The sequence below is a fragment of the Dama dama genome, chromosome 19 (assembly GCF_033118175.1).
Source record: "Dama dama isolate Ldn47 chromosome 19, ASM3311817v1, whole genome shotgun sequence".
In the NCBI taxonomy this organism is placed as follows: Eukaryota; Metazoa; Chordata; class Mammalia; order Artiodactyla; family Cervidae; genus Dama; species Dama dama.
The window spans coordinates 69806011-69830250 of record NC_083699.1 but is presented as its reverse complement, the minus strand read 5'-3'; the positions used below and the strand labels follow the sequence as shown (position 1 = coordinate 69830250).

Here is a 24240-nt window from a genome sequence, read left to right as displayed (position 1 = left end):
CTTGCCAGGCCTGGGCTCAGGCCCAGCCCCCGCGCGCAGAGGACCCGCCTCCCTGAGCCCGCCCCGCCCACCGGGAACCGCCTCCTGGCCCCGCCCCCGAGCCCAGGGACCGCCCTGGAAGCCCCGCCCCCAGCGCCGAGGACTCGCCTTCGGCCCTGCCCTCACGCGCCGAGGGCTCTTCCCTTGGCCCCGCCCACATGCCTCGAGGGCCCCACCTCCCGACGCTGGCCCTGTCCCGTCCTTAGAGGATCTCCGCCCCTTAGCCCCGCCCCTACGCTCTGAGGGCCCGCCCCTCGACCCGCCCCCACAGACCACGCCCTCACAAGCCACGCCCCAGAAGAGGACCCGCCCCTGGCCACGCCCTCCCCAGGCGCCGCCGAAGACCCGCCTCCCGGCCGGCCCCAGTATCCCGGAGCCGCTGAGGCTCGGGCGCGGCGCTTCCTCCGCGGTCCCGGCGGACTCGCTCGACCCGCGGCGTCCAGGCCGGCTCCTCCGCGCCTCTCCCGTGGGCGCGCCTTCCGCGGAAGAAGCCGCCGCCGCCGGTAAGTGGGCCGCGCGCTCGTCTGCCAGACGGAAGCCGAGGGAGCCGGGCGGCGTCTCCTCCCGCGGGCCCACGAGCGGCGGTGGCTTCCTAGCCGGGTGCCCAGGGGTTCGGGCGGCGCCTCGGGGGCGCGCCCGGGCTGCATGCAGGTGGCTCGGTGGAGCGCGCACTGCAGCAGCGCAGGGACAGCCCGAACGAGCCCCGCCAGTGGGCGTGGGGGCGCCGGCCCGGGACCCCTCGACCCCACCCCCAGAGGCCGCCCGCTAGCCCGAGCCGGGCCCCCATCCCCACCCCCAGGTCTCCCCGGCTCCCGGCGGCGAAGGCGGGCAGGCCCGGCACACGCGCGCGGCCTTCTCGTCCGGCAGGTGGAGGTCAGGTGGGTCACGGCCCGTCAGCCGGTCGGCGGATGCTGGAGCCGCGCGCGCCTTTGTTTTTGCTCCCGGTCCTGTTCGGGAAGCTGGGCTAAGAATTGAGACCTTTTGTGAGATGAAGGTTGTTCCCGTGGAGGAAAGACCACCCCCGCCAGCACCCCAAGTCTTCCAGACTGTCCTCTGGAGAAGGGAATCTGAGCCGCAGTGCGCGCTCGGCCCGCCTGGCCCCTGCATCGTCTTGCAGTCTCGCCGCCGGCTGCTGACGCCCTGAATGGTCCTTAAAGCATCTCTGCCCTACTTATGGAGGCTGTTACCCTCAGGTGTTTTCCCTGACCTCGGACAACTGCTCTACCCTCGGGAGAACCCTGGTAGGATTTTTTTTTGGCAAGAAAGTGGAGGCGCCTCTTCCCCGCCAAAGCTGGCGCCCATTGTACGCCTCACGTTTTTCCACTACAATCTAATTACCATCTGAAAGACCCCATTCAAAATCATGTGTGGCCTAGAGTCGATTAAACCGCTTGCAGATGAGTGTTTTTCTCCTGCTGTGACAGAGGATCATTATTTATCGATAAGTGGATCTCTGTCTTGAGAGGTGACTTTTGGACATTTTTTTCACTTTTAGGTTTTCTTCTCAGAAACAGGTCCTTCATGTCCGCATCTCTAAAACTAACTTCTTTTGGATCTAGGTGGTTGATTTTTCACTTCAGCTTGCTTTCTAAGAAATTAAGCGTGGTTAAGGTGAGAGATTCCCAGCTGAGAGTTTTCCGTTTTTTTCCGGCAGATTCATCTGGCCCCATGTGCTTGTTTATAGGACTGCTGCTTTGGGTGTAATGGTTACTAGGTTGTTATACTTACTCTTACTGAGTTATTGAGTCTCTCACAGAAAAGGTATTCGGAGGAGATTGCAAAAGCATTGTCAGGAGAGCTCGATAAAGTTACACTCTTGAGTTTTACCTGTGGCGTAATATGGTCAAGGCTCTGTGGCACCCGGCTGGCCTGAATTGGAATCTTGATTCTGCCAGTTGCCTGCCTTGGGACCCTGGCACCTTTTTTGGAAGGCCTCAATTCCAACATCCTCATCTGGAAGCTGATAATGCCATCTCTTAGGACTCTTGTGTGTGGCGTGAGAGAAATACATGCAGAAATGATGGGTTTACCAAGCCCACCCAGGAGTCTTGCTTATGAGCATAGCATCAGGTGCCCCATATTTTGAAATAAAAGAGCTTGCTTGACTGTTTCCAAACTTCCTACCTGTGCTGTTAGTGACATCAAGGAGGCTTTCTTATAACCAACCATAATGTTGAACTGCTCCAGTTACCTGCTCTTACTGGGCTTACACCTTGCTTGTCATGAGCAGTGGTGCCCCTTGGCTATCCCCACGTCCTAAACACACGTGCTGTCACTGACAAGGCTCTCTTCCCGCTAGCAAGCGCCCACACACGTGGACTTTGAGGACTTCTCTGCTGTTCGTTGGGCTCCCTCTGCCCTTCTTGCCATCATCTCTCTGGTACATCAGCCCACCCTCCATCACTCTGTGCACACATTCATTTTTTAAAACGTATCCTTTAGTTTTTATTGTATTTTCATTTTTTTGGCAGTACCTTCAGGCATGTGGGATCTTTGTTCCCCAACCAGGGATGGAACCCATGCCACCTGCATTGGCATCAAGGAGTCTTAATTACTGGACTGCCAGGGAAGTTCCATGCCACATTAAACTGAAATTACATGTTTAGGCATTTCCTCTTTTATTAGGCTCTGAACTGTGGGAGTCGAACTCTGCCTTGTTCCTGTTTCTTTGCCTGGTGCTTTGACACCTAATAGAGTGAACATACTGCGTGGTGTATTACAGTGGTTCAGAAATATGGAATATCAGATTTACAAATCTCCTGGAATTAAAAAAAAAAAAAAGCACTTAGACCATTGCGATCTACTAAATTCTTACGTCTTTACTTGGCAAAACAAACTACATCTCTCATTACCATCCTTATTATTTTCAAAAACTATGAAATATTATTTCAGAAAAGAAGGCAGGCCTTTCCAGGAATGAGCCAACAATCCTATTGTGTACCTATGCATAGTGCAGTGTATTTTTTTTTTTTTGAAAGTACAGTGTATTTTTGCAGAGAGGTCCAGCATGTGCAAAAGCCTTGTGGAAGGATGAATTATCTCAGGACAAGCAGAGTGCTGCAAGGAGAGAGGCAGGTAGAGCCTTGCAGGCCCAGAAGTGGGTTGGGCATGAAGGGAGTGTGGGCTTACTATACATAGGCTCAGTGGGAAGAGTTTCACCGAGGTGGGGAAGTGCTTTATGTTTTAAGAGGACTTGGAGTGCTCTGTGAAAGTATACACAGGAACAGAGCGACAAGAGTCTGAAGGAGAAGCCTTAGGAGGCTTCTGCAAGCTTGCAGGAGGAAGCTCACCCAGTGGAGAGTCCACGGGTGTTTTGGAAGATGAGCTAACAGGCCTTGGGCTCAATGTGGCTGGTGAAGAGAAGGAAGAGTTCAGGACGACGTCAAAGGTCTCATAGGTGGAGGGGCCACCTTCTGAGGAAAGGAAGACCGGGGAGGGAACGTGCTATGCAGGTAGAATCAAGAGTGGAGAGCTTCTTCTTTTTTTTAAGTTTATTTTTAATTGGACGATAATTGCTTTACAATGTTGTGTTGGTTGCAGCCGTACAACAATTGAGTCAGTCAAAAGTGTACATATATCCCCTCTAAGAGTGGAGGGCTTTTTTTTCACACAAGCAACTTAAATGCCCACCAACCGATGAATGGATAAAGAAGATAAGGTGTATATACACCGAGCAGTAGAATACTGCTCGGCCATAAAAAATGAATAATGACCATTTGCAGCAACATGGATGCAACTGGAGGTTATCATCCTAAGTGAAGTAAGTCAGAAAGACAGGGAAGGACAAATAGCATATGATATCACTTCTGTGTGGAGTCTAGAATGTGACACGAATGAACTTATCTATAAAATGAAAACAGGCGCACGTGAAGGACAGATTTGTGGTTGCCGAGGGAGAAGGGGGAGGGGTGGATTGGGAGTTTGGGGTTAGCAGATGCAGACTATTATATATAGAATGGATAAACAGCGAAGTCCCACTGTATAGCTCAGGGAACTATAGTCAATATTCTATAATAAACTTACTGGAAAAGGAAAAAAGAGGGGAGGGTTTTTTAAAAACAGTGTTATAAAGTTAATAAGTTACAGACCATAAAGTTCTTTCAGTGTATCATTCAGTGATTTTTAGTAAACTTACAGAGATATGCAGCCATGGCCATAATCCAGTTTTTAGCACATTTCCATTACCCATCCCCTGCCTCCATAAAAAAGATCCCTTGTGCTCATTTGCAGTTACTCCCTGTTCCCGCTCCCCACCCTAAGCAACCACGAACTCATCCACTTGCCACCTCTACAGACTGGACTATTCTGGGCATTTCATATAAATGGAGTCATATGATGTGTGGCCTTTTATGACCGGCTTCTTCCACTAAGCTTGTATCTTCCAGGTGCATCCACATGTAACACGTTCAGCACTTCGTTCTTTCTCATCACTGAGTGGTGTGCCGTCATATGGCTAGACCACATGATGTTGATAGACACTCAAGAGTTTAGTTTCGGACACGCTAAGTTTCAGACGTGTAGAGAAGTCAAGGAAGCATTGGCATGAATTTGGGTCTTCGAGGGGGAGGTTTGGAGGGCTATAAACCTGTGAGTCATGAGCATGAAGCTGGTATTAATTAGTTAAAGGAATAGGTCATTGAGGGGAGAGAGAGAGGGCGAGAGGGGCCCAAGCATGGTGCCCAGGAATGCCAGCATCTGGCAGGCATGTAGATGAGGGTGGGCCTGCAGGGAGGTGGGTGGGAGCCAGCACAGGGCAGATGGCCCAGAGGAGTGTGGGCTGCTGGGAGGCTGTCTGCAGGAGGAGGAAGTGGCCTGCTGCACCGTCCTCCTGGGAGGGGAATGAGGAAACAGAGTCCACTGGCGTTGATGATTTGGAAGTCAGTTGTGTCGGCCTTAAGAAGATCACAGGGGGCCCGGAGCCATCAGAAAGCAAAGAGGAGAAGACCTCGAGAGTCTTAAAACTTCCCCATAGCAAGAAACGAAAAACTGAGGCTTAAAGATCACATTGTCCCTGCAGCTCGTTTTCTTCATGAAGTAATATTTGCCTTTTTATCTGACTGATGACACGCAGTTTGGTTGGCAAACTGACGCTACCTCGGGGGAATTTACTCACGTCACCATTACTCCATGCTTCTCTCTCCTTTCAGAGCATGAGCTATTGAGATACCACATAGGCTCATAAATCAGTCAGGATCATGTTTAGCTGTGAGTAACAGAACACTTGATTTAATAGCTTAAACTCAACTCTTAACATGCAGAAAGCAGTAAGTCCAGGGGCAGAGTGTCCAAGGTTGGTGTGGCGCCTTCCTTCCACTTAACGCATGGAAGTCATGCCCTAAAGGTGGCTCTTTCCCCTGGGTTGCAAGGTGAGGCTTCAGCTCCAACATCAAACCTTTGTTTTGAGGCATAAAATAGGGGAAAGGTGGAAGGCAAAAAGACCAGAGGAGTCCACCCTACCACCGCTGCCTCAGGCTTTGCAGTAGCTGCAGTGGTTCATGTATAATGAATGCATCTAGCCACAGGGGAAGAAAAAGAAGGAAAGAATATACAAGCACCAAAAGAAAATGGCAACCACCTGGACCCTGGTGTAACACACCTCCATCCAGACTCCTTGCCTGTAGACATAGAGCTGTGGGGGCTGCACCCTGCCAGGGGCCAGGCAAATAACTGGTGCTTAGAAAATGAACAGTCAAGGCTCCCCAGGTGGCGCAGTGGTAAAGAATCTACCTGCAATGCAGGAGACGTGGGTTTGATCCCTGGGTCGGGGAAGATCCCCTGGAGAAGGAAACAACAACCCTGCTCCAGTATCCTTGCCTGGAAAACCCCACGGACAAGGGAGCCTGGTGGCCTACAGTCCATGGGGGACACAAAGCGTCAGACAAGAGCACACCCACATGCAAATGAACAGCTACGTGGTGGATTTCTGACCCCACTGCTGTCAGACCCTTCACGCTGAGGTCCTTGGGCTTTGTAACTTTTTTTTTCCCCCGCCTGATTTTCTTGTAGAATACTTACAGTCCTCTCTTGGAGTCTAGTTGTAAAGGATTTAGTGCTAAAGCAGCTGTTCAGTTAGGACCACAGATCTGCTTTTCCTTAGGGCCAGTAGATGCCCTGTGCTGGCAGGAACCACGTGCATTCAGAAGTAGCAGTTGGCAATAATATGCAGTTAGCCACTTTGTGAGTTTCACTCCTAGAGTTCACTTTGTCCATTAAGCGGAACCCTAAGTGTTTTCCTTCTTTCGGCTCCATCCATTTGTCTCCCTTAGAGTCCAGGAGGGCCAGAACCATTTATCTTTTATGTCCCCTAGTGCCTGGCTCGGCAGCCTTGCTAAATATTTGAGTTGGATCGCCCAGCCCGTCCGGGCACAGGAGTGTTTGTGGCCACGTGGCCTCCAGGGCAGAGACTGGGGACACTTTTCATCCTCGAAGAGCTGCCGCATCTGTTTGTCTCCGATTCCCTCTTAGATGCCTTTTCTGCTGTGAGAATGTAAGATGGATCCAGAGGAGCAGGAGCTGTTGAATGATTACAGATACAGAAATTACTCTTCCGTGATCGAAAAGGCGTTAAGAAATTTCGAGTCCTCCAGTGAATGGGCGGATCTTATATCTTCCTTGGGCAAGCTCAACAAGGTATGTGGGGCTGGGAGTGTTTGCACTGGGGGTGTGGGGGGCGGGCACACAGCTGTCCTTTTATTGTTTCAAGGACTTGTCTTTTTAATATTACACTGCATGCCGATTACAGCCATCAGATAAGAAGAACTGCCGCTAATTTGTCACCCAAGTTACCTGCTATTAACCTATCAGCGTATGAACCTCCTCTTCCAGCCCTTTCTTTCTGAGCACAGCACCTATAGTGTGGATAAAGTCCCTATAACAGCAGAACACTTTTTTTTCTCAACAATATTTAGGTCTAAACAAGATAGATTTATAAACAATCCAGTTATTCAGAGGTGAATTGTCTGTCATGTACTGCTCAGGATTTTTATGGCTTTTTTTTTTTTTTTCTTCTCTAATCTTTTCCACCATTTTACTGCTAACTGGTAACTCCTAGAAAAATAAAGGATGAAGCAGTTATGAAAATCTGTCCAGAAATTGTGTGTGTGTGTGGACAAGGGAAAGTGGGTTGGGTCTAAGAAGACCAAAACCGATCACATGTAGGCTTGACCTCGTGTGCCATGGATGGGGACCTTTGTTTATTTCCGTCCTGCCCAGGAGGGTGACTACTGTGACCTTTAGGAAGACGATAACCTGGGCTCAGAGAGGCTGTGCTCGGTTCTGTTGCCAATTACCTGGGCTCCTGGGTGTGACAGCTGACTTTGGAGCCCAAGAGTGTGGCCACGTGGCCTCCAGGGCAGTGGGCTGGGCAGTGCTTCAAGGGACCAGGGGGAGAGAGGAGGCGGGCAGCCTGATCACAGGGGCAGCGCCTGGGCAGCTGTCCAGCACCAACCACCCGAAAGCAGCTATCAGCACCCACAGATGGCAAAGAGGAGACGGGCGGTTATTGCAGGTAGTGCCCAGGAAGCCGCGCGGCCTCTGCAAAGTATATTTACAACATGTGAACCCCATGGCTGGTGCTAGCTGGGAGGAAAGTGATGATGTAAGTCACTCAGTTGTGTCTGACTCTTGGCAACCCCATGAAATGTAGCCCACCAGGCTCCTCTGTCCATGAAATTCCCTCGGAATACTGGAGTGGTTGCCATTCCCTTCTTTAGGGGATCTTTCCAACACAGAGATTGAACCCTCATCTCCTGTATCGCAGGCAGATTCTTTATTGTCTGAGCCCCCGGGGCTGGGATGGAAATGTAAAATAAAACAGCAAATAAGAGCTTGAGAATGCTTTGGTGACAGAGCTCTGACTTAGGACTTTTCTGGCTGAAGGTAACATTCACTGTGTCGCACAGAGGTCGGTTGCTTTTTTAGGGGAAAGTGAGATGCCCTGGAGTGGGCCTTGGACATATTCCAGTTCTTCTACACGTTTTACTGTTTTAGTACTTGACTCTCCTGGAATCTAATAATACCATACTTTTGGGGAGAGGCGGATGTGCTTACTGCTTTTTTGTTGAGTTAAAATTCATGCAACGTAAAATTTGCTGTTCATTTTTTTTTTTTAATCTTTGCTGCTTGTGCTGGGTTTTTGTTGCTGGGTGGGCTTTTCTCTAATCGTGGCGAGCAGGGGCTACTCTGTAGTTGCGCAGGCCCCTCATGGTGGTGGCTTCTCTTGCTACAGAACACGGGCTCTAGGGCGCAAGGGTTTCAGTCACTGTGTCTCCCGGGCTCTCAAGCACAGCCTCAGGAGTTGTGGTGCACAGACTTGGTTGCTCCGTGGCATGTGGGATCTTCCCAGACAAGGGCTCGAACCTGTTTCTCCTGCCTTGGCAGGTCGATTCTCTACCACTGAGCCACCAAGCCCCAATCAACCATCTTAAAATACGTGGCTTTTAGTGCATTCATGATGTTGAACAGCCGTCACCACTGTCTACTTCCCAGACATTTTCCCCACCCCAAGGGAAACCCTCTCCATTTCTGTCTTTACCTAGGCCTTGGTAGTCACTAACCTACTTTCTGTATCTGTGGATATTTCACATAAAAGGAATCGTAGGATAATGTGGCACTTTTGAGTCTGGCTTCTTTCACTTAGCGTGTTTCTAAGGTCCATCCACGTTGTCGCCTGTATCAGTACTTCATTGATTTTTATGGCTGAATAATGTTCCTGGGTATGAACAGACCACATTTTGTTTAGCCATTCTTCAGTTGGCCCTTCTGAGTAGTACTGTATGAATATTTGTGTACAAGTTTTTGTTTGAACACCTGTCTTCATTTCTTTCAGGAGTATACCTAGGAGTGGGATTAGTCACAGGGTCACTCTATATTGAAGTTACTGAGGAACCATTGAGATGTTTTCCTCAGTAGCTACCCCTTTTCACATGCCCACCAGCTATGTATTAGGGCTCCAATTTCTTCTTGTTCTCAGTTTTCAGGGTGGTTTTCTTTTTTGACTATAGCCATTCTAGTGGGTGTGAAGCGGTATATCTTACATATCTTAGGGTTTTGATTTGCATTCTCCTAAAGCGTCTACCTACAATGCGGGAGACCTGGGTTCAATCCCTGGGTTGGGAAGATCTCCTGGAGAAGGAGATGGCAACCCACTCCAGTATTCTTGCCTGGAAAATCCCATAGACAGAAGAGCCTGGTGGGCTACAGTCCACAGGATCGCAAAGAGTCAGACACGACTGAGTGACTTCACTTAGCACTGATGACTAAAATTTTGAGTATATTTTCTCTTGCTTGTTGGCCATTTGTATATCTTCCTTGGAGAAATTTCTATTCATGTATTTTGTTTATTTTTTTAACTATGCTGTTTGTCTTTTTGTTGTGATTTGTAAGAGTTCCTTTTACATTCTGGATTCTGGTCCCTTACAGGATTTGTGATTTGAAGATTTTTTTTTTTCCCATTCTTCAGGCTGCTGTTTAGGTTTTTGATTGTGTCTTCTGATGCACAGAATTTTAAAATTTTTGATGAAGTCTCATTTGTTTTTTCTTTTGTTGCTTATGTTCTTGGTGCATATCTAAGAAAACATTGCCAATTCCACAGTCAAGAAGATTTACCCCTGGGTTTTCTTCTTTAAGAGTTTTTAGTTTTAGTTTTTACAATTAGATCTTTGATTCATTTTGAGTTAATTTGTGTTTTTTGCTGTTGTTGTTTTTCATAGATGAATATTGAGTTTGTAGTAAGAATAAAATTAACTCATATAGCACACATGCAATTCAGACATTCAAAATTAAACAATCTAGGGTTGGGAAATGCAAACAATATGATACACAAACACATGATATGAATTAAATACATGATAAATGCAATAAAAAAGTACATGATAAACACATTAGCCATATTATTGTATGTAACCAGAGGCATTAAATGTCTCAGATGGAAGGAGTATAGGTTTGGGACATGTGTAAGCATTCGAATGTTCTGGAAATATTCTTTTTTTTCTTTAAATTTAATTTTTTATTTTATGTCAGAGTACAGTCGATTTACAATGTTAGTTTCAGGTATACAGCAGAGTTTGTCCATGATACACATACATGTTCCATTCTTTTTCAGATTCCTTCCACGTGTAGATTATTACAGATTGTTGAGTAGAGTTTCCTGTGCCATACAGTAGGTGCTTGTTCGTTATCTATTTAGTATCTGTATAGTAGCATATGTATGTTAATCCCCAAATCCTAATTTCTCTCTCCCCCTACCTGTCCCCTTTAGCAACCGTATCTTTATTTGTGAAGTCAGTGAGTCTGTTGCTGTTTTGTAAATAAGTTCATTTGTGTTATTTTTTTTAGATTTCACATACAAGTAGTATTGTGTGATACTTGTCTTTTATATACTTCAGTTAGTGTGATAAGCTCCAGGCCCGCCCATGTTGCTGCAGCTGGCATTATTTCATTCTTTTTCATGGCTGAGTAATATTCCGTTGTATACGTGTACCACATTATCTCTATCCATTCACCTGTCAGTGAACACTTAGGTTGCTTCCATGTCTTGGCTGTTGTCAGTAGTGCTGCAGTGAACATTGGGGTGCATATTTCTTTTCAAATTATGTTTGCCTCTGGATATATGCCCAGGATTGAGATTGCTGGATCACATGGTAGATTTTGAAGGAACTTCCATACTGTTCTCCATAGGTGCTGCACCAATTTACATTCCCACCAACAGTGGAGGAGGATTCCCTCTTCTCCACACCCTTTCCAGCATTTATTGTTTGATGATAGCCTTGCTGACCAAGTTAATTTTTGTACATGGCTTGAGGAGGCTCCAATTTCATTCCTTCTCATGTGGAAATCTAGTTGTTTTACATGTGGAAAGCCATCTGTTGAAGAGACTGTTCTTTTGAAGGGTCTTGGAATCCTTGTTGAAAATCAGTCATCTATAGGGAGATGCTTAATTCTGGACTTTCCTCTTTTTCCATTAATCCAAATATTTATCCTTATGCCATTTTGTTTATTGTAGTTTTATAGTAAGTTTTGAAATGGGGAAGTAAGAGTCCTTGAACTTAGTTGTTCTTTTTCAGAGTTGTTCTGGATTCCTTGACATTCTGTATGAATTTTAGGATCAGTGTGTCAGTTTCTGCAAAAAAGCCAAGTGGGATTTTGATAGGGATTGCACTGACTCTGTAGATTGCTTTGAGGAGTATTGCCGTGTTCACAATATTGTCTTCTAATCCATGAACACAGAATATTTTTCCACTTATTTAGGAACACACACACACACATATATATATATTTAGTTTATTTATTTTTATTTGTACTGGGTCTTCCTTGCTGCACGGGCTTTTCTTTAGTTGCGGTGACCGGGAGTGCATCTCTAGTTGCAGTGTGCAGGCTTCTTGTAGCGGTGGCTTCTCTTGTTGCGGAGCACAGGCTCCAGGGCGTGCAGGCTTCAGCAGCTGTGACTCGTAGGCTCCGTAGTTGCAGTTCCTGGGCTGTAGAACACAGGCCCAATAGTTGCGGTTCACGGGCTTAATTGCTCCAAGACGTGTGAGATCTTCCCAGAGCAGGGATCAACAAACCGATGTCTCCTGCATCACCAGGTGGATTCTTTACCACTGAGCCACCAGGGAAGCTCAGAACATGCTTATTTTGAAGTAGGTAAAATTACGAACTTGAAAAATGCAGTTCTAGAGCAGTGAGTTACCCTATGAAACAGACTTTCTTTCAGCGTGCCGGAAAAGCTTTCAAAGCTGTTGGATCATTGTAAGCTGCCTTTTAACTGCAGGATATTGAGTACAGTTGAGTCTTTCTTTAAGGAGCTTTGGAAGCATTAGCCAATCCTTCTTTCAGTGGCCGTCTGAGTGCCTAGAATGTGCCAGCAGGTACCAGGGTGCCGCAGAGAGCAAAACTGATAAGGCCCTGCCCTCATTCTGGTGGGGATGGGGAAGCTGGATGGGGAACGAAAGACACACATTGTTAGTGGGTGATGAGTGTGGTGGGGACGGTACGGAAGGCGGTGCATGCTGAGCGTAGCTGAGACGATGCCATGGGGCCAAGTACAGAGGCTCTGGTATGTCTGAGGCTGGGGAGGTTGTCACCGAGCAGGCCAGGGATGGGGAGAGGGTAGGAAAGGAGGCCGCAGAGGAGAGGGGTAGGGAGGGCGTCTCATCTTGCCAGTCCTTTGGAACTGGCGTCTGAGGGTGGCCCCTGAGTTGGGGGCGGCTGCCCAGCAGCTGGCATGGCCTGTCTTCGCTTTTAGGTGCTGGAGCCATCTCCAGCTGCTCTGCCGGGTGGGGTCAGGGAGAAATAAGGAGATCATTTAGGAGGCCCACAGGGAAGGGTTTGGATTCTGAATATACTTTGGAGGTGTGGCCAAGAGGCTTTGTCCTCAGAGCAAATGTGAAAGGTGAGGGAAAAAGAGGAGTCGAGTGTGACTTGCAGGTTCTCCCGGGTGGGGGTCTCGAGGAGCTGAAAGGCTGTGATAGAGAGACTGGGGAGCAGCCGGCCCCTCGGGCCAGGCAGGGAGACCACGGGTTCCCACTGGAAAGCGTGCGTTTAAGCATCCGTCAGATGTCCCTGTGTGACCCCCATGGGCCGTGGGATGGATGTGAGTTTAAAGAGACAGCTCTTTGTTAGAAGTCGTCCCCCCAGTTCCGTGTAACTCCACGCCCGTGTCCTCTTCACTCCAGCTTCCTACTCTCTGCTGCCATGATGGGGTGATGAGGGTGAGCTGCCCCCTGCACGAATTTGCACAGTGTCGGTGAGATGAGGGTGACACTGTCCCCCTCGCAGCCCTGCCGATGGCGGTGGACATCCGGAGAGAGCCTGCTGTGGGCCGGGGACCTGGCGTGCATCCTCGTTCAGACGCAGAGCGTGGTCTGAGGCCGGACCCAGACTAAACAGCCTGTGCCTTATCAGAACTGGCAGGTAGCAGAGGGGGGCCCAGCCCCTGAGCAGAGCCCTCGGCCCTTGGCTCCTCTCATGTCTGTGTCTGTGGCTCAGAGAGGACAGGGGTGCCCCTCTGCTTTCTTTGTTAGCCAGATGAGGGAGACCCGATGATCAGCCCCCTTTTGCAGGTGAAATTACCTAACTCACCCCATGTCCTGTGGCTGCGAAGTGGCTTTTATGGGTTGAATTGTGTCCTTGGAAATTGACGTGTCCTCACCCCCGGTATCCCAGAGTGTGGCCTTATTTGGAGATCCAGAGACAGTCAGGTTAAAACGAAGTCCTTATCCAACATGATGACTGTATCCTTGTAAGAGGAGGCAAGTTGGACGCAGACACAGAGATGCCGAGAGGGAAGGCGCCCTGCGAGGGTGAAGGCAGAGACTGAGTTGATGCGGGTAGAAGCCAAGGAATGCTGAGATTGCCCCCGAACTGCGGGAAGCCGTGGCGCAGCCTGGAGTGGGTTCTCACTCGCAGCCTCGGAGGGAACCAGCCCTGCCAACGCCTTGATCTCAGCCTCCTGGCCTCCCAGTTCCTGGCCGTAAGCCTCCCTTGTGTCTGGGGCTTTGTTACAGAAGCCCCCGGCAACTGACGGAGCAGTAGAACCAAGGTATATACTGAACGCTCAGTGCTAAGGATGTGACATTGAACACCGCTTCCTGCTCCCTTGGAACATAAGGCTTTGCTGGCAGCAGACAAAACAGCGAATAAATACGTGACATCAGGTGCTGAATGCTAAGAAGAGAAATGAACCGGGAGAGTGGGTAGCAAGGAAGGAGGGCGGGGCTCTCACTCAGGCAGAGACGGCTCTCTGATAACATGACATTTGAGATTTTGAGCAGAGGCCCGGATGTGTCGAGCTGGCTGGCAGGGACGCCATCTGGGGCTCAGGCCTGAGTCCAAGGTCCAGGAGGGGACGGGCATGGCTGGAGAAGGAGAGGTGATAGGAGATGAGGAGAGGGAGCCCTCCGCCCCGGGCAGGTCTCGGGGCTTTATCCTTCGGTGAGGGGTGCCACTGAGGTCCCAGCAAGGCTTTGAGCAGGGTGACCCATCACTGCCTTTTCCCGGGAGAGGAATGCCTCTGGCTGATGCCTGGGAAAGGAACCTGATCATGGGAGCCTGCAGGAGGGAGGTGCAGCTTCAGCACCAGGTGGATTGGAGTTACTGGATGCAGAGGGTTGGGGAAGGGGCTGGAGGGAGCAAGCCTCCTTCAGCTTAGCGATCTCTTACTCCTGGGAGACTCACAACTACTGCATTCAAGGAGTAGGAGTTGATGTGAATAAAGAATTTTCTTAGGGCTTCAGTGATGGTCAGATTTCTTCCATGGACTCTTGCATGGATACAGAAATTCAGTGAGTAAATTAGTGAGGAGTTAATTCAAAAAAAAATCTTTATGATGCAAGAAGAAGCAATATCGTGGTCTTTAAGTTGCAAAGTTAGGTCAGCTTGTGTTCTAATGAAAGTAGACAATTGCAGGTTCTAAAACATAAACCGTGGTCTCACAGCAGAAGTGCCTGTGGCTCAACTCTTCACAAGAGAAAACCGAGCCCCAAGAGGCCTTCTTTGTCAGACTGTAGACAGGTTTTAATTGTATCATTTCTAAAACTTGCTAAGCTTTCAGTACCATTTTTAATTTTTTTTTCTATGTTAGGGAAAAGTTTATCTTTTGTAGTTGTTATGTGTATCAACCTGAACACAGTAATTTTTGCTTCATTGTTTGAGACTTCAGGCTGTCACCTTTCACTGATCATTTTAAGATAAATTTTAATCAAGTGCGTTTTGAACCCTTATGAACCCAACCACCATACCAAGCCTGGACTGTAACTTTAATTATGGAAGTGAAGGATATTTTATTTAAACTCTGTACAGTTAAAAAACCTTGGCACTAAAACTTCTTCTTTTTTTTTTTTTTAATCTTGTAACAGTCCTAAATGAGCCACCTTCTTTTGACTGTTTTTATGCAATATCCTACTGTTTCACAAAATGGCCTGAAAGTGGGTGACACAAAAGGCAAGGGATGTAGGTCTTGGGTGTTCCGTGTTTCAGCTTCTAAAGTCTTACTGCTTAATGCCAAGTACCTCCTTTTTAAAGCAGAGCCTCTTTGTTGTGATGAGAGGAAGGTGGCTGGAACTCAGAGGCCAGGTGAACCGTTCTGACTCTTTACAGATGAGCTCTGAGACCTCTTCTACCTGAAAACTTGATGAGGCTTACCTGGATCCTGATGTTTACCTGCTCCCTGATGAGCTACTTCTCTATTAAACAGTATTAGTTCAGGTGAAGCATCTTGTAGGTCTGGAGGCTAGAAGTCCAAGATCAGGGTGTCAGCAGATTTGGCTTCTTCTGAGGCGTCTCTCCTTGAGTCAGATGGTTGCTTCTCACTGTGACCTCGTCCCTCTGTGTTTCTGTGTCCTAGTCTCCCCTTCTCATAAGGCCACCAGTCACACTGGACACACCTGTGTGACCCCACTTTACCCTGGTCACCTCTTTAAGGGCCCTGCTCCGGTCCATCTGCATTCTGGGGTACCAGGGGTCAGGGCTTCCACACATGACTTTTGGGGACACAGTTCAGCACGTAACAGAGTGTAATGATGAAGTACAGATCATCTCTCCACAGATCAATGTTTTAAAAAAGCTCATTTTTCTCATGGAAGCTCAGATGACTTTCGTCACATGCCTCATGGAAGGGTAGAGTGTTCTTTATTTCATCTCTTCTTACTGCCCTGGAGCACCTTGAAGACCTGCAGTTCTCCTGTGTGTGTGTGTGGTGATCCAAGATGTGCCCGGAACTTCTCGGTCTCTCAGGGCAGCCTTCCCGACTGCCTTAGTCCACTGAGGACGCTGGCTGTAACCATCCCACAGCCCGGGGGCTAATCGACAACACACATTTTATTTCTCACTGTTCTGGAGGCTGAAGTCAAGGTCACAGTGCAGGCAGACTCAGTGTCTGGTCAGTGCCCTCTTCCTGGTTCACAGTCAGCCGTCTTTGGTTCTGTCCTCACATGGTAGGGGGCAGGGAGCCCTGTAGGGCCCCTTTTGTAATAAAAGGGCACTAATCCCGCTCACAAGGGCTCCACCCTCATGACCTCGTCACCTCCCAAAGGCTACTCCTAAGACCATCGCACTGGGGGACACAGACTTTCAGACCACTGATGGCCTGATGGCTTCTGCCCCACCCAAGAGCACCTCACCAGCCAGTTAGTGGGGGCTGTTTGTGGGGTGTCTTTTAGGGAAGCCCAGCCCTCCAGGTTGGGCTTCCCCATGTGTCCCCCCTGAGAGGGCCCCCCCAGTCCTCCTCCCCAACCTGTCCTCCATCCACTGAGACACAGTTGGCATTGCCACCCGTGATCCCCACTGCACCAGACTCTGCTTAGTGCGTGAGCTAAAAGTAGGGCTAGGAGCCCCCTCCCCCAGCCCCATGACGCCTGGTTCCATCATGTGAACTCACCTTTGGGGCCACATCTTATAGAGAAACAGTGTCTCAGTTTAGGGCATTTGTTTTAGTCATTTTCCAGCAATCTGTGCGATTGTCTGGAGCGGTGACCTTGAGGGTGGAAGGGGTCAGGTAAGTGGGGTGTCCGGGTCATACTGGAAAGACGTGAGCCCGAATGCCTCCTGAGAAGAGACCGCATTTGATGATGCTGGCAATGATTGACACTTCGCTTGTCGGCAGAGTGTATCCTGTGCGCTGCGGGAGAGTGGTGAGCAGAGGGCCCGTTTGTTTCTGGCAGTGTTCTGATGTTCTTGGCACTGGGATTTAGGAGACACAGCTAATACAACTCCTGTTCCTAGTGCATGAAGGTGATGCCACTGTTCTGTCATTCTTCACTGATGGGGAATGCCCTGGGGCCCAGGTGGCATCACTGACTCCTACCCTCCCCAGGTTATCCCGGGGGAACCTGAGAATTGACAGGAATGTTGCTGGTTGGGGTCGAGAGAGAGGCCTCGCTGTGAGCCGCTCAGACACCATAAGGCCAACATAGTCCTGAAAAGAGCATTTCTCTTTGCTGAAAGGAGTCTTGACACGCTTCCAATAATTTATAACTGAGGTACTCTATTTTACATCTGAGCAAAGGCTTTTTTTTTCTTTTTCTGGCTAGTCTTCTTTTCAGATATGTAGAAGGGATGGAAATAGTCCAGATTTGGGCAGGTGAATTATTTTTCCAGTAAGCTAATGATGAACACTCATCTGAAAAAAAAAAAAAAAACGAGAAAAGGCTCATCTAGCAGAATGAAGTGTATGGACAAGGGAAAGGGCTTGTGATGCACTTACATGTTCTAAATCCTATCAGGAAACCTAAGAAACCAGGAATGAATTGTGTCCCCCCGACCCCGACTCCTGCCACCAAATTCATGTCAGCACAACCCCCAGTGTGACTGTACCTGGAGGTGGCATTTTCAGGAGGTAAGTAAGGTTCAGTGAGGTCATAAGGGTGGGGTCCTAATCCAGTAGGACTGTGGCCTTCCCAGGAGAGCAAGCTCTCTTCCCTCCACACGAGGACCCAGTGAGAAGGCGCCTCTGCAAACCCAGAGGAGAACCAAATCAGCTGGCACCTTGATGTCGGACTTCCAACCTCCAGAACAGTGAGAAATAAACTTCGTTGTTGAAGCCACCCGGACTGTGTTATTTTGTTATGGCAAACTAATACAGAAGGAAATGAGTTAAACCAGGCTATTTTTCAAAAAGGATAACCGATGGAACATGAACACCAGTACTCAAGCTTGTGTTTGAGACAGATACAAGTGTTCCCATTTACTTATCTTTTTTAATGGCCTTTTTTTTTTTTAAAATAGCTTCGTTGTACTGTAAGCTGTATGTATGTAAAGTGCATAATTGAAGAGGTCTGATGTACGGGGGCATCTCTGGTGTTTCAGACAGTAAAGAATCTGCCTGCAGTGCAGGAGACCCAGGTTCAATCCCTGGGTCAGGAAGATCCCCTGAAGGAGGAAATGGCAAGCCGCTCCAGTCTTCTTGCCTGGGAAATTTCATGGACAGAGGATCCTGGTGGTCTAGAGTCTGTGGGCCGCAAAGAGTGGGGCAGGACTGAGCGTGTACACACGCAGCCTTCCCCACATAAGATAACAAGCATGTATCCATCACCCCGGAAGTTTCCCATAGCCTTTTGTGGTCCCTCCTCCGTCTCCTCTCTTTCCCCATCCCTAGGTAATTGCTGGGCTGCTTTCTTTTACAATCGACTAGTTTGCATTTTCTAAAATTTTATATAAACAGACTCATACAGTGTATGTTCTTTTTCACCCTCTCCTCGCCCCCCTGCCCCACAGTCTGGCTTCTTCTTTTACTCAGCAAAACTCTTCTGAGAGTCATCCAAGGCCTCTGTATTGATAGTTTATTCCTTTTTACTGCTGAATACAGTTTTATGGATATACACCATTTACTTGGCCATTTGCCTATTAATGGACACTGGGTTGCTTCCAGTAGGCAGGTAAATATTTAACTTTTAAAAAACTGCCAAATTGTTTCCTGAAGTGGCTGTATCATTTTACACCCCACCAACAGTTATAATAACTCCAGTTCTTCCATATTCTTATCAACACTTGGTATGGGCAGTCTTTGTTTTTTAAATTGAAGTGTAGTTGATTTATAGTATTATATTAGTTTCAGGTGGGCAGGACAGTAATTCAGTATTTTTGCAGGTTATACTGTATTAAAAGTTATACAATAACGGCTATAATCCCCTGTGCTGTATTATATAGTATATCCTTGCTGCTTATCTACTTTATGCATAATAGTCTGTATCTCTTAATCTCATACACCTAATTTGTCCCGCACCCCTTCCCTTACCCCTTCTGTAACTACTAGTTTGTTGTCTATATCTGTGAGTCTGTTTCTGTTTGGGGCTTCCCATGTGGCTCAGCTAGTAAAGAATCCGCCTACAATGTGGGAGACCTGGGTTCAATCCCTGGGTTGGGAAGATCCCCCGGAGAAGGGAAAGGCTACCCACTCCAGTATTCTGGCCTGGAGAATTCCATGGACTGTATAGCCCATGGGGTCTCAAAGAGTCAGACACGACTGCATGACTTTCAGTTTTTGTTTTGCGTATACATTCATTGTATTATTTGCTAGATTCCACATACAAGAGATGTCATAAAATATTTGTATTATATGATGTCTCTCTGTCTGATTTATTTCACTAAGCATAATATTCTCTCAGTCCATCCACATGGCTGCAGATGCTGAATTTCATTCTCTTTTATGGTTGAGTAAATATTGCATTTTGTATGTGTGTATGTGTGTGCATGTGAGCACACACACACCCTCCACATCTTCTTTATCTGTTTGTTGATAGGCATTTAGGTTGCTTCTATGTCTTGGCTACTGTAGATAGTGCTTCTGTGAACAATACATGGGGTGTATGTATCTTTTTAAATTAACGCTTTTATTTTTTCTGACTCTTCAGGAGTAGAAATTACTGGATCATATGGTCATTCTACTTTTAGTTTTAATTTGGGGACCTCCATACTCTTTTCCATAGTGTCTGCACCAGTTTACTTTCCCACCAACAGTGTATGAGTGTTCCCTTTTCTTCACATCATCTCCAACAATTGATATCTGACTGTTTGATGAGAACTGTTCTGACAGCTGTGAGGCGATGTCATTGTTGTTTTGATTGCATTTCTTTATTAACTGGTGGTGGTGAGCATCTTTCCACGTGTCTGTTAGCTGCCTGTATGTGTTCTTTGGAAAAACATTGGTTGAGGTCTTCTGCCCATTTCTGATTGAGTTTTTTTTTTCTTTTTTTTTTTTTCTTTTTGATATTGAGTTGTCTGAGTTCTTGGTATGTTTTGGATATTAACACCTTGTCAGTCTATTATTTCCAAATATTTTCTCCAATTCCATAGGTTTTCTTTTTGTTTTGTCCATGGTTTCCTTTGCTTTGCAAAATATCTTTTAATTAGGTCCCATTTGTTTATTTTTGTTTTTATTTCCTTAGATCCAGAAAAATATTGCTGTGATTTATGTCCTAGAGTTCTGCCTATGTGCTTTTATAGGAGTTTTACAGTTTCAGGTCTTACATTTAATCTGTTTTGGTCTTTAATCCCCTTTGAGTTTATTTTTATATGGTTTTGAGTTTTATATGAGTTTTATATGAGTTTTATATGAGTTTTATATGGTTTGAGTTTTATTTTATATGGTGTGAGGTAACATTCTCATTGTTTCACACGTGCCTGTCTCATTTCCCCAGCATCAGTTGTTGAAGAGACTTTTTTCCACTGTATGCTCTTGCCTCCTCTGTATCTTTAGATTAATTAACCATCCAGGCATGGATTTATTTCTGGGCTCTCTAGCCTGTTCCATTGATCTATGTGTCTATGATCTATGTGACCCATGTGTCTGTTTTTGTACCAGTACCATACCATTTTGATTACAATAGCTTTGTAGTATAATCTGAAGTCTTGAGAGGGTGATACCTCTAGTTTTGTTCTTTTTCCCCTATTGCTTTGGCAATTCAGGGTCTTTTATAGTTCCATGTGAATTTTAGGATTATTTGTTCTAGTTCTGTGAAAAAATGTCATGGATATCTTAATAGCAATTGCATGAAATCTGTAGATTACTTTGGGTAGGATGGCCATTGTAACAATATTAATTCTCCCAATTTAAGAGCATAGGATATGGCAGTCTTTATTTTTGGCACATCAGTGGACGTGTGGTAGTGTCTCCCTGTATCTTTTGAATTTCCCAAATGATTAATGATCAGATGGTTAGTGTGTGATCACTGTATATGTGTTTTAATCTGATGAAAATACAACACAAAGAGAACTCTAAGAATCTACATCATTTCTATATATTTAGTAGTGAAACATTGGGAATGACCACCCTCAGTAGGGGATGATGCCAGAGTGTGATGACCAGCAGCGTTCACCGGAGGTGGACTTGTAGTTACTAATGTGAAAAATACTCATGATAAAGTAAGGGGGCAAGAAAGGCAGGTTGAACAGTTCATGTATAGCTGTGTCTCGTGTGTGTGTGAAGAGAAAAAGGGAGTGAGGGGGCATTGTATATCGGTGGACAAGATCTTGAAACCCTTTATTGTTATACTAGTTCACTTCCGGTTTTTCATAATTCTAAAGCAGGTTCTAACAGGCGTCTTCCTCCCCGTGGCTGTTTGTGTAAGGTGCGTCTCCCGTGGTGGAGCTGCTGTGTCCATGAACGTAGAGTTAAACCTTTGAATACACAAGTCCGTGTGGACTTTATTTTGCTCCACTAATTGCCTGTGTGGTGCCAGAGCCACACATTCAGCTCCCGTGCTTTATACCTTTATCTGGCAGGACCATGTTTTCCACCCTGGCCGAACCACTCTTCGATTCCAGAATTTTTCTACCTTTCCCAGGTGCTTTTCTTCCAGGTGAACTTCAGAATCATTTGCAAAGTTTAAAAAAAAACTCTTACGGGGTGGTTGGTATTAGGTATCAGTTACTGTATATTTCAGGGAGAAGGACATCTTCACACAGTCGGGCTTCCTCCCACCTGGAAATGTGGTGGTCTCTTCAGTGACCGAAAAGCATTCACTCAGGTTCCTAAGCATTGGATTGTGCTTCCTACATAAATCCCTCCTGTCAGTTAAATATATTAGATATTTTATGCATGTATTTTTTGCTGTTATCAGTGGGATTATTTTACACTGTATGTTTTAATGACTGTTGCCATGTAGGAAATGATCAGTGTACAGAATTTGGAAACTAGCCAACTTGGTGAATTTATTTCTCAGTTTTTTTCAGCTAATTATATTGAGTTCTTTGGGTAGACAGGTGTACATACCATCAACCAGTCCTGTTAGTGTTTTTTTTGTTAGCATCTTCTGGATCTAGGTTAAACACTGATGAGACTGTCAGGGCTTCAGTAACAGTAATGTTAGCTGCTGTAGCAAAGAAGTCCAAATCTTGAGTGCCCCCCTACGACTGAAGTTTCTTGCTCATGAATCAGTTCTGCAGTGGTGGTCCAGATTGGGCAACTGACGTTCTGTTGATCATTCCACAGACTCAAGCCAGGGACCCTGCCGTCCTTAACACGTGGCTCCCAACATTTACTGACGTTGTGTCCCGCTGGAAGCGGGAGGAGCATCTGGGTGTGAGCTTGGACTTTAATGGCACAAGCTGCACTGTGTTGGCTCAATCACGTCTGACCCTCTGTGGCCCCGTGGCACATGCTACTTCCACTCATATCTCTAAGGGAGAAAAATGCTCGGCTGGCGCAGCGTCCCTGGCCCAGCTCTACCCCTTACCGCAGAAGGGGACTCGATTCAGGTGGGCCGTCCCTGCCCCTGCCCACCTCCCCAGCCCACGCCCCAGGGTGCACCAACGTTAAGGGGAGTGCCTCAGCTGGGCAGATTCATTGTATTATTGCTTGCCTCATCAAGGGCCAGTTTGCTCCTTATTTACTAACCTTAATAACTTCTTACCTCTACATGGCAAGAAATGTATGAATATGTTCATTTCCTGATCAGTATGTCCATTACCTGATCAGTTTGTAAGGTGTTGATTGCTTTTGTCCAAGCAACACAGGTGCCTACGTTTTACTCCTGTGCTTTTGGTGCTTACTGTCTGGCTTAGGTGTCCTCCCAGCACCTGCGGTACGCCTCGAAGTGAACATGTTTTGCTAAGGTGTGCTGAGTCAGAGTTTGTGGGGTAAAGGAGGGAACACCGAGCTTGGGAGCAGAGCCCTGGGGCTCAGGCAGGCTCCACACTTTGCAGTTTGGGGCCGAAGTGCTGGTCGCCCACCCGGCTGCCCCACTTCCTCCTCATCTAGAGAACCCAGGCACGTCTAGGGATCAGGTGGCGATGCGCTGCAGGATGGTAGCCCCCGCCTTCCAGCCCCAGTGGAGTATTATTGTCAGAGGACTTAATCCCAGTAATTCCTTTATCCTTGGCACTTGGCAGGGATTAATCCAGAGGTGGGCATGTGACCTTCTCTGACCATGAGATGTGGCCGGGTGGTTTCGGGTGAGGATTTCCTCTAATACAGAGATAAGAAAGGAACCATCTGTGTGTCTAAACAGTAGGCTTACGTTTATTGTTGAATCCGTGTATACATGGTGGTTAATTATTTCAGCCATCTCTGCATCATGTATGTTTCAGGGTTTAGACTGCACTCTGAAGGGTGTGTTTGCCCCTCATGTTCATTTGCCTTTCATGTGGTTTACCGTGGAGCTCAATTGCCTTGACCTTCATGATTTTCCATCACTAGCCGGCCCCCCTACAGTGTAGTGATTCCCTTTAGTGAACCCATTACACGCTTCTCACCCATTATATTTCAAACCTAGAATCCTCCAAAATTCTCCGCTCCTTTTACTGATAAAGACAGCGAATGAAGCTCGGGCTGTTCTGCACATGGTGTTTCAGCCCCAGCGGCCCATCCAAGTCCACGGAGTGGGGCAGAGGGGTGGTTGGCGTGTGGACATGAGGGAGGCATGTCTTGCAGTCAGCAAAGGATCAAGTCTGGAAACCTGGAAAGTGCTGGAAAGCATCACAGTAGCCCCTGAAGTTCCTAAACTGGGGGGCGGGGGGCAGAGAAAGGAGGTGTAGTGATGAGCGCAGTGGCTCTTAGAGCCCACACGCCATCAGTTCAGAGGAGAGGAAGCAGAGAGCCGCATGTGCGCACACGCGTCGTAGCCTGTCCCTCCGTGAGGCCACGAAGCGTTCGTTGGGATGTTTCCAGAAGCGTTTTCTGGCCTAGTGTCGGACTCCCGAGTCCCGTCAGCCAGGAGCCTGGGATGGCCCCTGGTGCCATGTGCATGCACACGCCTGCACACACATGAGATCCTGATGCCCTGGGGGGCAGGAGTGGACCCAGCACCCCAGAGGCTTCGGCTCCCTTTGGAGTCTGGTCCGCGGGACCAGCCTGAGAGCAGGTGATGGCGTGTTTTCTGTTAATAACGTGAGATGATGAGTGGCGGCAGCTTGGGGCAGGCTGGACAGCCAGCGAGAGCTCCTGCCTGGTGCCCCCATCGGAGCCCCGGTTCCCTGCCACGTCGGCCCTGCCCTCGTCTTCCTGATCTTTCTCATGTGTGAGGCCCTCCTGGTCATTCCTCTGCAGCCAAACCTGCCATACAAGCTGATAGAAATGAGTTTCTGAGACTCGCTGAGCAGAGCCCAGGCCCAGGGCTCGATCCACTGGTTCTTGGCACATGTGGTTGGTTCGTGCCCCTCTCTGTGCCCCGTAAGGTCTCTCCAGGCGTGGAGAGGCTCAGCCTTCAGTCCATTCTTCCTGTGCCACCAGCGTGCTATTTGTTCAGAAAGTACCAGTGCATGCAAGCTCCA

General features: G+C 47.6%; 1 protein-coding gene across 4 annotated transcripts in view; it reads left to right on the top strand.

Annotated features, from left to right (window-relative positions):
* The first annotated feature begins 410 nt into the window (after nt 1-410).
* Nucleotides 411-24240, top strand: part of DOP1B (DOP1 leucine zipper like protein B) — a 125023-nt gene continuing 101193 nt past the window's right edge. For 3 of the 4 annotated variants that reach the window (XR_009697016.1, XM_061167349.1, XM_061167348.1), the window contains exons 1-2: nt 411-542; nt 6505-6669. Coding sequence is in view for 2 of the 4 variants with exons in the window: in XM_061167349.1 (XP_061023332.1) it covers nt 6532-6669 (138 nt within the window). In the remaining 2 variants the exon portion in view is untranslated. Of the gene's footprint in view, nt 543-6504; nt 6670-24240 lie in introns of those variants that run through there. The other variant, XM_061167351.1, reaches the window with a different exon arrangement.